Consider the following 14,478-nt stretch of genomic DNA (forward strand, 5'->3'; position numbering starts at 1 on the left):
ACCAGTGGAACATTCGACACAATGGGTCAGTCCCGTAGTGATTGTGCCCAAACCAAAGGGTGACATAAGACTATGTGTTGACATGAGAATGGCCAATGAAGCTATAATTAGAGAACGACACCCTATACCAACGGTGGAGGAAATACTTCAAGAACTAACTACCAGCAAGGTATACTCAAAAATTGATCTGAAATGGGGCTATCATCAATTAGAGCTGGATCCAGGTTCCCGAGATGTAACAACATTTGTGACTCACTGTGGATTGTATCGTTACAAGAGACTATCATTTGGAATTAATGCAGCTTCGAAGGTCTACCAGTATGAAATCCAACGAGTGATTCAAGGCATTCCTGGAGTTGCCAACATTTCTGACGACATCATAGTCCATGCACCAACGAAGGAAGAGCATGACAAACGGTTGAGGCGTGTACTATCTAGACTACAGGAGGCAGGCCTTACCGTGAATGGAAACAAGTGCCAGTTCGGTGTGTCAGAAATGGACTTCATGGGACACAGACTTACACGGGAAGGACTAAACCCTGCAGAGGCCAAGGTGAAAGCTATTGAAGAGGCACGTGCACCTCAGAACGCAACAGAGGTGAGGAGTTTCCTGGGATTGGTCAATTTTTGTGCAAAGTTCATTCCTAATTTCGCTACAGTGCCAGAACCACTAAGGAAACTAACCAGGAAAGGTGCCCCATTTCATTTTGGATCTGAGCAGAAGAAAGCGTTCACAGCGCTGAAGCAAAGCCTGACAGATGCAAAAACTCTTGGATATTACGATCCGGCGGCATCAACCAAAGTCATAGCGGATGCCAGCCCGGTTGGTTTAGGAGCCGTGTTGGTCCAGATGCATGATGGAGGACCAAGAATCATTGCCTATGCCAGCAGATCGTTATCAGATGTGGAAAGAAGATACTCTCAGACAGAGAAAGAAGCACTCGGACTTGTATGGGCCTGTGAGAGGTTCCATGCATATTTATACAGCATTGAATTTGAACTCATCACAGATCATAAGCCATTAGAGGTGATCTATGCACCTAGATCCAAACCATGTGCCAGAATAGAGAGATGGGTACTCAGACTACAACCCTACAAATATAAAGTAATCTACATAGCAGGGAAAGCAAACATTGCTGATCCGCTGTCCAGATTGGTGAAGGATGGTGGTCCACAATCCAAGTTAGAATTGGGAACAGAAACAGAGAGCTTTGTACGCTTCGTAGCTATTCAGGCGACACCGAAAGCTGTGACTACGAAGGAGGTCGAGAGAGAATCCGAACGTGATCCAGAACTTATGGAAGTAAGAGAATGCATACAGAGTGGACAATGGGACAAGTGTACTCACAAGGCTTACATTCCCATTAGAGACGAACTTTGTTGCATCGGACAGTGTGTATTAAGAGGTTGCAGATTGGTGATACCGCAAAGATTGAGACCGAAGATCGTATCCTTAGCGCATGAAGGACACCTAGGCATTGTTGGTACCAAGCAAAACCTCAGGACCAAGGTATGGTGGCCAAGTTGTGATAAAGACGCAGAGAAATTTGTTAAAACTTGTCACGGATGTCAAATCACAAGTAGGAGTAATCCGCCAGAACCGATCCAGAGTACACAACTCCCGACAGGACCATGGATCGACGTAGCTGTTGATTTTCTTGGACCATTACCGACGGGTGAATCAATTATGGTAGTGATAGATTACTACAGCAGATACTATGAGTACGTGGTGTTGAAGTCCACAACCACTGAAAAAACAATACAAGCATTAGCAGAGATATTCGCAAGATATGGATTACCTGTTACATTATACTCTGACAATGGTCCACAATTCATTTCAGAGACATTTACGGAATACATGAGGACCACAGGTATCCACCATCATAAAGTAACTCCGAAGTAGAGAGACAAAATCAGTCCATTGAAAAACGATTGAAGATTGCACACGCAGAAGGACAAAATTGGCGAGAAGCATTGCTATCTTATGTGGCTATCTATCGAGCAACGCCTCATGCGACCACTGGAAAAAGTCCTGCAGAAGCATTTTTTGGGAGAAAAATCCGCACAAAAATGCCAGAAATAAAGGAAATCCGAGACGACCAGGAGATGAGGGACCACGATGCTGAAAAGAAAGGTGCAGCAAAGCTGTACACAGATTTGAAACGTGGAGCCAAGTACTCAGACATCATGCCAGGAGATAATGTTCTAGTGAGGCATGAAACTGGTGGTAAGCTAGACACACCTTATTACCATCAACCCTATACTGTTGTATCCAGAAGTGGCAGTATGGTGACAGTCAAGTCTCCGACTGGTGTCCTGTATAAGAGAAATGTATCAAGTGTAAAAAGGTACCAGTCCAGAGATACATCGAGCGAAGAGGTTGAAAGGCCAATACGAGATGCTGAAACTGAGAGACCTGATGATGTTCCAGAGGCAGTTACCAGCACTCCTGATGAAGTGACTAGAGCGCCAGAAACACCCGAAGCCGTGGCGAGCAGTATTTCCGACGCTGAGAGTGAACAACCGAGAAGCGACAACAATATCGCAGGCAGGCCGAAACGAAACCGGAAAGTGCCCAAACGATACGAAGACTTTGTGCCATAGTTTTAATAAGAACTTTGGGACAGTATTTAATCTTATATCATAAAGTGTATGTATGAATGCTGTAGGAAGTAAATTTTATGTAGTTGAGTTATAGTATTACCATTAGTTATGATGTTTGTATGTTTCCGAGGGATATTGGTAAGTGAAGGTAAAGTTTATTTCTGATTAAAGGAGGGATGTCATGATAATGAATATGTATGAGATGTACCGGAAGTCACGTGGTATGAGGGAGAGATAAGAACACAAGCAGGGGAACAAAGGAAACCGGAGAATAAAGCCACTGAGAAGTTTACCTGATAAAACTTGTGTTTAATGTTTTATTAACTTCACATTTCGGGCCACAATTGTGACAGTTTAGTGCTCTGTAGTTGCCAAGAAAATTCTCAACAATATCTTTAAATGCTTTCCAAGCATGCCAAGGCCTAAGACAATATTTGCATAACACCTGCACTGAGTACGTGCCCAGACATGCTTGCACTGATCAAAACTGCTTGCATTGTGGACAACATACTAGTAGACTTAAAATATGACAGGATATTACAAAAATAGGTTATATCTATTTGTGGCCCTTCGCAGCCCCCCTCGGGGTGCCTCACAAAATGAAGGACAAACGCAACGATCCAGCAGGATGCACAAGGCCCACCATGCTGCCCTCCAATTCACCACAACTAAAGGTGTCTAACTGGCCTATCAAGGAAAACGGATCGCAAATGCACCAATCAGAGCTGAGGGGGCTTTGGCCACGCCCCTCATCTTGAGAATAAAAGCAGGGCTGTGAGCCCAATAAAACTCAGTGTTAACTACACTCAACTGGAGTTTGTGTCATTCTTTCTGGAACAGTGTGTTCTTTCTGAACTAACCTGCGCTATAGGCTCCATAGAGCCATAGCTTGTAGCAGCTAGCTACATGATAGGAAAATTTTAAGGTTATTTCATGATCAGTAGTCCCATTTCCATAAAATACACTCAAAAGTGTTCATGAAGCAAATTCTTCACTATCCAATGTTATTTGACATTGATGAACTTGGTGTTGATCCTAAAGATTATTTTGCCAAAAACTGGCAGATAAGATTCTGCTCCTTAAGCTTATCTTTTTCTTTGGCTTAGCTTCGCAGACCAAGATTTATGGAGAGGTAATGTCCACGTCAGCTGCAGGCTCGTTTGTGGCTGACAAGTCCGACGCGGGACAGGCAGACACGGTTGCAGCGGTTGCAAGGGAAATTTGGTTGGTTGGGGTTGGGTGTTGGGTTTTTCCTCCTTTGTCTTTTGTCAGTGAGGTGGGCTCTGCAGTCTTCTTCAAAGGAGGTTGCTGCCCGCCGAACTGCGAGGCGCCAAGATGCACGGTTTGAGGCGATATCAGCCCACTGGCGGTGGTCAATGTGGCAGGCACCAAGAGATTTCTTTAGGCAGTCCTTGTACCTCTTCTTTGGTGCACCTCTGTCTCAGTGGCCAGTGGAGAGCTTGCCATATAACACGTTCTTGGGAAGGCGATGGTCCTCCATTCTTAAGCTTATAGAATAACACAAAAAACATAGAACAGTGCAGCACAGGAACAAGTCCTTCGCCCATGTCTGCATTAACCATAAATCCAATCTAACTAATTCCATCTGCCTGTACATGATCTGCATCCCTCTTTTCCCTTCCATGTCCATTTAAATGCCTCTTAAACACATCACCTATCCAATGGAATTCTATCCTTGGAATCTTCTGTTTTTTGAATGTAAAGAACTGTAATCTAACCAGGCTGTGGTCAAAAATCCAGAAAGAGTGAAGTCATACCAAAGCCAAGTTTATCCCTCAGAGGTACCAGGTCTGCACTTAGTTTTGGAGGTTAGCTTAAAGATAAGATTAGCACTCTTGTCCTTTACATTCAGAGCATTAGGGAAGGATAGGAGAAGAGCTAAGAGATTATTAGTTGTGTTCCTTAAAATTCAAATGAGAGCAGCAATGAAATAATTTACAAAAGGTGCCCAATAAGTACATTTTCTAGCCTCCTAAAAAACTGAAGGAGGAAGAAATCCAGCAATTTCCTTACACACAAAATGGATCTCATACCTTTCAGATCAAAAATTTATTAACACACAAGAATCTTAATATTAAGAAAAATAACTGATCATCAGTGTTTTATTATCTGTAGCAACATGTATAAGCCTTTTGGATAGAAGCCATCATCCTCCAGCTCCTGGAGACTGGGAGCAATGCAGAGGCCATTGGCTCGCAGGTTCAGGGGTCCGAGAGCATTACAGATGCAGTCACCCATCCCCCTCACCACGTCTCTCTCTCCCTCCCCTCCCCCCCAACTCCAGGTGAAGGAGACTTTGAACAGTATCCTTTTAGTAAATAATATATTGTGAATAAAGTTTATTTTTGGTTAAGAAAATGTAGAAGGCACAAACCTGAGTTCTGCAATGGAAGCTCAAATTTCTCTTACAAACTGTCCAAAAAAAGCTCGCACTACTATCGTGGCTGTGGAATTTATCAATTAATGGGCCTTGCAATGTGTCACAGCATTTTAGCAATCTAACCCACTGACACAAATACTGCAGAATTCCTTCAATAGTCCCTCAGGGAAACATCCAAAATTGAAAATGATTGAATTAAATTAAAGTGTCGATTGGGAGGTTCTATTCAAGGACGTGGTGTGAATGGGAACCTTAGCGATAAGGGAGGTAAAAATGTCTCCATTCAACACTTCCATCACTAGTGGGAAAAGATTACAGATGTTAAAAAGCTTCTTTCCTAATAATATGAATACAACATCAGAAGTTCAGGATCTTACCAGAGTTGTAAATAATTTTTTTTAAGCTATTATGATTTTTTTTCCACGAGGATGACTGTGAAGATTAATTATCTATTTTTTCTAGCTACTGTCTCTTATTAATTCAAATAGTAAACTATTGTTGATATTTTTTAGTTGTTTTCATATTTTTTTAAACAAAATACTTGTTCAGCCACACCAATTAAGAATTTTGGTGTACATGTACATTGTACAATGTATATGACAATAAACTCATTATTATAAAAATATTGTTCTCCTATTCTTTGATGATAGAGACAATATCTCCCATCTTGCATCACTCTGAAGTGTCAGTTTGTCTGGAAGAATACAATACTAACATCACTCAAGAAGCTGAACATTATCCTCCCTCACTGTTCACGTTAGCTACAGAACCATGGGCAGAACTGATAAGAAGAAAGAGGGATAAAAATAAAAGAGAAGGAATATAAAATCAGTCTATTTGCAGATGACATCATAGTATACTTAACCGAACCAGAAATATCAATAAAAGAATTACATAAGAAATTGAAGGAATATGGAGAAGTATCGGGGTACAAGATCAACGCAAATAAAAGTGAAGTGATGCCAATTAATAATGCGGATTTCACAAAGTTTAAGAAAGAATCACCATTGAGATGGCAAACACAAGCAATTCGATACCTAGGTATACAACTAGATAATAATCTAGGCCATCTATACAAACTAAATTATCAGTCATTAATGAAGAAATTACAAAACGACTTAGAACATTTGAAAGACTTACCACTAACACTGATAGGAAGGGTAAATTGCATTAAAATGAATATCTTCCCAAGGATACAATACCTATTTCAATTGTTACCAATTCACCTAACAGAGAAATTCTTCAAGGAGCTAAAGAAAATAATAAGGAAATTCTTATGGAAAGGGGAGGAAATCGAGGATAGTGCAATATAAATTAACAGAATGGTACAAACAAGGGGGCTTACAGCTACCAAACTTTAAGAATTATTATAGAGCAGCACAATTAAGATATCTCTCAGATTTTTACCAAACAAGATTTTTACCAGATTGGACCAGATTAGAGCTAGATAAAATAGGGGAGAAGGTACCTGAACATATACTATATACTATATGAGTGGGATGAAAATCTGGTGCAACATAGGAATTCACCAGTACTGCACCATCTGCTCAACATTTGGAAGAAGATTCATCTAGAAAGGAATAAAACAAATTATCAACTACCAAAACTAATATTGACGCAAAATCAACTAATTCCTTTCACAATAGATAACCTTTCCTTTAGAGAATGGGAGAGAAAAGGGATCAAAAGAATAGAAAATTGTTTTTCGGGAAATAAATTATTATCTTTTGAACAAATGAAGGACAAATATGGTATAACTCATGGTACAATGTTTGCATACCACCAACTGAAAACCTACTTGAAGGACAAATAGGGAAGCAGGCTGAGGTTACCAGAAGGAAGCAATTTTGAATATGTGATTACAGGCACAATGATAATTAAAAGATTTATAACAAACATGTACATCAAACTGCAAGAGAAAGAGAACGAGAAAACAAGCTGTAAACCCAAACAAAAATGGGAACAAGATCTAAACATAAAGATAAAGAATGAAACATGGGAAAAGCTATGCTCCAGAACTATGAGAAATACAATAAACACGAGGTCACGCATGATACAATATAATTGGTGACACAGGCTATACACCACGCCCAAAAGTTAAATAAATGGAACCCAACAGTATCAGACAGATGTTTTTGCTGTAAGAAGGAAACGGGAACAACAGTGCAATTTGGGCATGTGAGAAAGTGGAAAAGTTTTGGGAAGATCTAAATCAGGTATTAAATAAAATCACACAAAGCAACATACCAAAAAATCCAGAGATCTTTCTTCTAAGTAATATAAGAAGTAAAGAACTTGGACTCGATTTGGATGGAGCACAAAAAAGATTCATTATGATAGCCTCAGCTGTAGCAAAAAAATGTATTATGTCAACCTGGAAATTAGAAGAGAGCCTGAGAATACAGCAATGGTACATAGAAATGAATAAATGTATTCCATTGGAAAAAAATAACATATAACTTAAGAAATAACATCACAGTATTAGAACAAATTTGGGAACAGAGAACTCCTACTGCGGACCTCTACCGCCTAAAATAACAGAAGGAGAAGAAGACGAAATGAACTGACCCAGTATGTAAAAGTAGAAGAGACAAATTTCTTGCTTATTTTCATTGTGTGATGACATTGTTTAATGGGTTTAATGTATCATATAGGTTGAACGTTGAGTGGGTGAGGAGGGGGGGTGAAGGAGGGAGGAATGGGAGGGGGGAAAAAGGGGAGAAAATGACTGTGTATATTCAAGAGGGAAATGTTTGTGTGTATTTTGGTTAGTATGGTTTATAGTGTGAAAAATAAAAAAAAAATTTAAAAAAAGCTCAACATTATTTAGGACAAAATACTCCTGTTGATCAGTAGCCTATTCCACTGAAATGTTCACTCCTGTAATTGCTTCTGGACTGCAAGTATATTGTGTCGCCTTTGCTAAATCCACTGCAGTAATTTGCTAACAACATCCATCCCACCAAACCCATATTACCCCCAAGAAAGGAAAGTGATACAAACGTGCGAATGTTAATACTTGCAGGCTTATCTCTAAGTCACATAATAACCTGACTCAAAAATATAGTTTTTTCTGTCACTGATTCTAAGTACTGGAACTCGCAAGCTTACTGTAGAGTAGTATCTGCATCATTGGCCTGCAAATATAAAAATGTGAATAACATTATCTGGATTTTCATTGTCCAGCAGTCTCTTGCTGCTCAAGATGATAAAAGATCATTTGTATCAATAGTATTTACCTCCAATCGAATGTTTTCAGGTTTGTGAATAATCTGAATGTTGAATATTTGTCCAAATTTTACAGTAAAGTCTGATTGCAGTTGTGAAGTAACAGTCGATGAAACAAGTTTGTCATTATAGAAAATACTGATAAAGAATTTATGGCTTTGTATTTCCATTCTTCTACGTAGTTCGCCCCTAAAATTAGAACAAGATTGCTTTCTGAAAAACTTAATTCTATGATAGGTAAATATTTTCATCTTAATTTTTTTTAAACAACATATTCAAGATTGAATTAAATGCATTATTTTGTATTGATTGATTTATATCTCTTGATTCTCAGTCTAGATTGCTGCATATTAGTATTGTAACTTAACAGCTAATCAAGAACACTCAAATATAACCTATAGAAAATATTTCTTTGCAGTGAATTGAAATAATAACCTATTTATTATCAATGTTTGACAGTTAATAAATATTTACATATACAAACTGAATTGAGAAGGTTTTAAGTCAAAACTTGATGTATACTCTTACTTTGTCAAAATTATATTGGATGAGATTTGGATGGGATCTCTTCTATGCCTGTCTGTCTGTCTGTAAGAGGCGCTTAGGCAATCTCTCTGCCAGTGGCGAATCTGTCTGCCTCGCAGCAGGCAAAAAAGAATTTCATGCAATAGTACACTGTTTTATTACTATGACAATAAATTGAATCTTGAATCTTGAAAAAGTGTTAAGCTTTCAGCTAAAATCTATTTGAACATGACTGTTTCCTGTGGATAGGTTGAAGCCTCTCCTGGTCATATTGCCACATGAAGTAGCCAGACATCAATCCAAGTGATAATCACTTGACATAAGGGATAATAAGATGTTTCATCTATCATAGAAAGCTATGGACCTATCACTAGTAAATTATCTTAATGTGATATAATTGGCTAAAAGGGCTGTTCCTTGACATAAATTTCTATAATTGTATGATGTGAATGATTTTTTTTCCTTTATACCTGCATTAGAATTTAATTGGTTATTAGAAATTTAGTAGAAGTGAAATAGCTATGAGAGAGGGACATTATGAATCAATGAGTTTTGCCCATTTGGGAAGTGCAAAGTGCTGAGACAGAGCTTCTTTCAGAGATTGGGACAAAAACAAACATGATTCCGCCATTGTAACAACTAAGCAAATATTGCAGCATGAGATGTCTTCATTAATTAACTTGTAGCTACTTGACAAATGCATCCAAATCCTATTTCTGCCGTCCACCACCATGCAGTCCCAGCTTCACCATTCAACCATGGCCTGCAATTACATTATTGCATTACATTGGACAACATCAATTAACATCTTATTCTTCACAAGTGAAAAGTGACTTTCCTACTGCCACAAAAACTTGGAAATTAAGAAGATATTAAAATAGAAAAAATATAGAAATCTAATGCTATGCGAAGCACCCATGAATACATTTGTGCAACTCTAGTTGTTATTCTTTATCTTCCGAGCAAGGGATGAAGATTCATTTTTCTACTAATGGACTGATTACTCTATAAATTGCTAAACCCCATAAAACAATGGACACCAAGATTAATAGATTTTTAAGGGAATAAAGGGTAGTGGAAAATGAACAATATGAATAATAATCAAAACATTGAAGGAAATTGCAGCATTTCTTAAAATCAAATTACTTTTGCAGACAGCTGTCTCCAGCAAATCATACGCAAGAAAACAGAAGAAGCAAAAAAATAGCTAATCGTCTTGAATGACCGGGTTGTTTATAAATTCAATTACAAGGTGCATAAAAAATTGTCAAGTAAAATAGAATTTAACCTATCTAATATAAATTTTCAATAATCAAGAAAAGTGCCTATTAATTTAGAAGACTATTCATACCCAGGGCATTTTGAATCTGGAGTTACAGCCATACTCAGCAACAGTTCAGGAATCAGAATAGGTTCCTTTTGTTGACTGTAAATTAATTCAGTTCTTTGTCTTGCAATATCTTTTATTATTTCTCTATCAGTTGGCACATACATTTTTGGAGGCTCTTCTGGATCAGTGTATTCATTTGCAGATTCATCTTCATCTGTACCTCTTCTTACCTTGGCTTTCTGGTAAAATTCAAAAATAAGAGCTTACACATGAAATTTATTTTGTCTTACGATTTAAACATTAACTATAGATTAACTAGTTACCAAATCAGAAGGTCCAGCATCGACTTAAGGCTATAAATCTTTCCAAACTATCTTACTACAAAAAGCAGATTTAGCATGTATAAAACAGAACCTTTATTGGGAAACACTTCTTGTTAGGGAGCATTTGGAAATTTTAAAACAGGATTTGTTCCTGCCCATTTAGGAAAACTATCATTTGACCAGCCATTCTCAATGGGGGCCGTACAGCCCACTCTGGTGGCCACAGCACATTTAAGGGAGGCCATGGATTGAAATTCTTAATAAGGGATGCGAAAGGTGTATGGGGTGGGGGGGGGGGGGGGAAACAGATTGAACATTTTTTGGAGAAAGGAAGGACTGCTGCTAGGCTTTGCTGTATATTTTCCAAGTTTGGAGGCTTTTGGAGACAGCCTCAAATGACCTAGATATATTGCAGAAGATGAATGATGTTTCCAGAGCTTTCCTTGCATCAACATGATTGTGTTTGACTGACATGAAATCTGCTTTGTCCATGAATTGTCTTCCATGTAGTTTTTTCCTTTGTTCTATCACCGTCAATTCCAGGAAATAAGCAAGCAAGCCAAAAGGTAAAACACTAAAGACTGCAGACACTGTGATTGAAGTAAAAACATAAGTTTGAAAAAGATCAGCAAGTCAGTGCACCTTGTATAGCAAAGATAAAGAAACATAACCAACATTTTGAGCTTGAGCCCTTCATCAAAGTATGAGCAAAATGTCAGCCCGAACAAAATGGTGGAGGGGGGGGGGGTGATGCAGGGAAAGCAGCATTCACAGGCAGGAGATAATATGTGGATCAGGCAGGGAAGGAATACCACAAAACAGGAGGAGCAGGGATGGTTCTTTGAATGGAGAGGGAAGGGAGGTGGAGAGCTGGAGGAATGAAGAGAGAGGGATGTGGAAGAGAGAGAGAGAGAGAGAATGGAGAATGGAATAGTAGAAACTAGAGAAGTCAATGTTAATGCCATCCAGTTGGAGAGTGATCAGACAGAATATTAGGTGTTGCTCCTCCAAGTTATGGGCACCCTTGGTTTGACAGTAGATGAGACCAAGGATGGAAATGTCAGCACAGGAGAGGGTCACAGAATCAAAATGGCTAGGCACTGAGACATCCATATCATTGAGGCGGACAGAGCAAAAGTGTTCAGCGAAGCAATCTCCAAGTGTGTGTCCAGTCTCTCTGATGTAGAGAAGGCCACAACAGGAGCACTGGATGTAGTCAATGACTCCCTCAGATTTACAAGTGAAGTTAAAATCTGCAAGTTAATTACAATGCCATCCATGTAGATTATGAAGACCACTGGCCCCCAGTACTGTCCCCTGCTGCTCATCACTGGACACAGATCTACAATCAGAAAAATATCCTTCAACTTCTACCTTCCACCTCCTTCCACTAAACCATCTCCCCTTGGATCCCTTGTAATTCAACCTTCCAGGTTAAGCTACCTTATCAAAGGCATTGTTAAAGACCATATATAAATAAAACTATTGGATTTGTGAGACAAGATCTGTCATGTGCCAATCCATGCTGACTACCTCAGATCCCTGACCATCGAAATGTCAATAGATCCTTCAGAATCCCCTTAAGCAATTTTCCAATCATTGATGTCAAGGTCACGGCATGTCTCTGCTGCCCTTTTTAAAAAATATTGGTCACTCTTCTCTCTTTTAGCACTTCACCCAAGGCCAAAAATGATTTAAAAAAATAATTCAGGAAGAGCTTCTGTAATTTCTACAATTTCTTCTTCAGGAAGAGCTTCTACAATTTCTCCTTCAGGAAAAGCTTCTACAATTTCTACAATATCTTCTACAATTTCTTCTGGCTTCCCACAATGAGTTAGGATGCACTTCTCAAGATTTGCCCATTTCAATAGGCTCTAAGTCTGCTAAGACCTACTTCCTGATTGTTCCAATATGGTTCAGCACCAGAACATTTTAAACATTTCAAAAATGTTTTAGCAATATAGATATTCTGAAACCCTAAATCTGCAACATGTTCCAGACAAGTTTGGTTGCAGGGCTTGTTGCAGGGCAGCATGATCAGTGTTAACAGTTAGAGCAACTCTGTTACAGCACCAGTGATCAGGACCAGGATTCAAATCCCACGCTGTCTGTAAGGAGTTTCTATGTCTTTGTGGGTTTTCCCTGGGGAGCTCCAATTTCCTTCCACCCTTCAAAACGTATCGGGGGTGCAGGTCAATTGGGTGTAATTGCCCAGCAGGGGCTCGTGGAATATAAGGTTTAAATTTAAAAGAAAATTTAAATTTGTTAAAAGCCCTATTCCTGCACAGGGGCATTTTGTTCAACTCCAGGACTGTCTTGGCTGGGAACACAAGCCTTCTGGAACTGGAGAAAGTAAACTCTGTGAAGTTGGGAATACAACGCAAGTCCTGGCCAATAATCAATTCATCCCAATACATGTCCCAAAATATGAATGCATTTTGATTTCATATTTGGTTTAGTTAATAGTAAGCTTGATCACATCTACAGTGCAGATACACAAAACAATCTTAGGAATGGGACAGTAAAACCAAAAACTCCAAAATCAGATATATCAGTCAAGTGGAAGCATATTTCCCATTAATTTCCATGGAATTCTAATTCTGTGAGCAACAAGAAACAGTCAAATGGTAACTGGTTACACAAAAAAAAATGCACAGGAAAAATATTATTCTTTTTTATTATTCATATAGGGCATAATCATCATTGCTTTAAGTGTATTTACATACCTGCTTAATTTTCCACATTTCCAATTTTTCATTATACATTTCCATTTCTTTCTTGAATTCATCTTCAAATTCTTGCTCTAGTTCAATGACTTCTGCAAAGTACTCCACTTCATATTGTTTTCTAAGTGTTTCATAATTCACTTTCAACCTGTTTGCAATAAAAGTATGCACTTACCAAATGATGGTGTGAGCAGTCAGACATCATTGTGCACATTGGTACAAATGATATAGGTAGGACAAAGGATGATGTCATATGCAATGAACATAGGAAGTTAGGAAAAATGCTAATAAGCAGAACTTCAAGCGCATTCCCAGTGTCATTGGTAATGAGGGCGTAAATTGAAGGAACTGGTGCAGGGGTCAGGGATTCAATTTCTTGGATATTGTAATCTTTTCTGGGGCAGAAGTCACCTGTACAAGAGAGATTAGTTGCCCCTAAACTGGAGAGAAACCAATATCCTGGCAGAAAATTGTGTTGCTTAGGAGTTTTTCAACTATACTGACGGCATGGTGGGGCCCAGAGGTAGGACAAAGGATAAGGCAGATTATAAGGCAGATGAAGTTGGGGGGAATAAGCTCAGTAAATAGAGCAGACAGGAACACAGCAAAGTGAGAGGAAAGATTGGAAGTTTAATTTGCATTTATTTTGAATGATAGACAAATTTAGGGTGTGGACTGACTCAGAGGACTGATATTGAAACCATAACAGAAACATGGTTCAGAGAAGCGTAGGACTGGCAGCTCAATGTACCAGAATACGATTGCTCTGAGGGTATGATAGAGGTGCAAACAAAAAGAAAGGAACAGATTGCCTTTTTGATGATGGAGGACATAACTACAGTACTTAGAGCGGATATTCTTGGGACCATCCTCACTTTGAGAGGACTATTTTAGAGGCCCACCAATAGTCAGCTGAAATGAAAGGAGCAGGAGGCTGTAAGAATAATAGTGGTTTATAATTGGGAGATTTAACCTCTCTAGTATTGAATGGGTCACCCTTAATGCAAAGGGCTTGGACAGAGTGAAGTCAATAAAGTCTGTCCTAGAAATTTTCCTTAATATATAGAGGGCCCTATTGATGAGGACACAACATTTGATCTCCTCTTAGGGGGTGAGATAGGGGAAGCAAATGAAGTGTCAGCTTGGAAGCACATTGGGAACAGTGACTATAACTCTACTAGTCTTAAATAGTTGGGGAGAAAGGTAGGAGTGGTCCATAAGTTAAGGTTATAAATTGGCATAAGGCCAATTTTGGAAACATTAGGCAGGATCTTTTAGAAGTTGATTGGTAGAGGATGTTTTCAGGAAGGAAGACAGCTTCTAAAATTGAGATAACAAGTG

General features: G+C 38.8%; 1 protein-coding gene across 27 annotated transcripts in view; it reads right to left on the reverse strand.

Moving 5' to 3' along the window:
• Nucleotides 1-14,478, reverse strand: part of LOC138744384 (protein CC2D2B-like) — a 127,610-nt gene that overhangs the window by 72,370 nt on the left and 40,762 nt on the right. For 25 of the 27 annotated variants that reach the window (XR_011345467.1, XR_011345466.1, XM_069900470.1 and 22 more), the window contains 3 exons: nucleotides 13,138-13,285; nucleotides 10,110-10,327; nucleotides 8,245-8,422 (listed from right to left, as the gene is read on the reverse strand). Coding sequence is in view for 25 of the 27 variants with exons in the window: in XM_069900470.1 (XP_069756571.1) it covers nucleotides 8,245-8,422; nucleotides 10,110-10,327; nucleotides 13,138-13,285 (544 nt within the window). In the remaining 2 variants the exon portion in view is untranslated. Of the gene's footprint in view, nucleotides 1-8,244; nucleotides 8,423-8,761; nucleotides 8,867-10,109; nucleotides 10,328-13,137; nucleotides 13,286-14,478 lie in introns of all 27 variants that reach the window. The other 2 variants (XM_069900464.1, XM_069900466.1) reach the window with 2 other exon arrangements.

Source organism: Narcine bancroftii, chromosome 10, assembly GCF_036971445.1.
Source record: "Narcine bancroftii isolate sNarBan1 chromosome 10, sNarBan1.hap1, whole genome shotgun sequence".
Lineage (NCBI taxonomy): Eukaryota > Metazoa > Chordata > Chondrichthyes > Torpediniformes > Narcinidae > Narcine > Narcine bancroftii.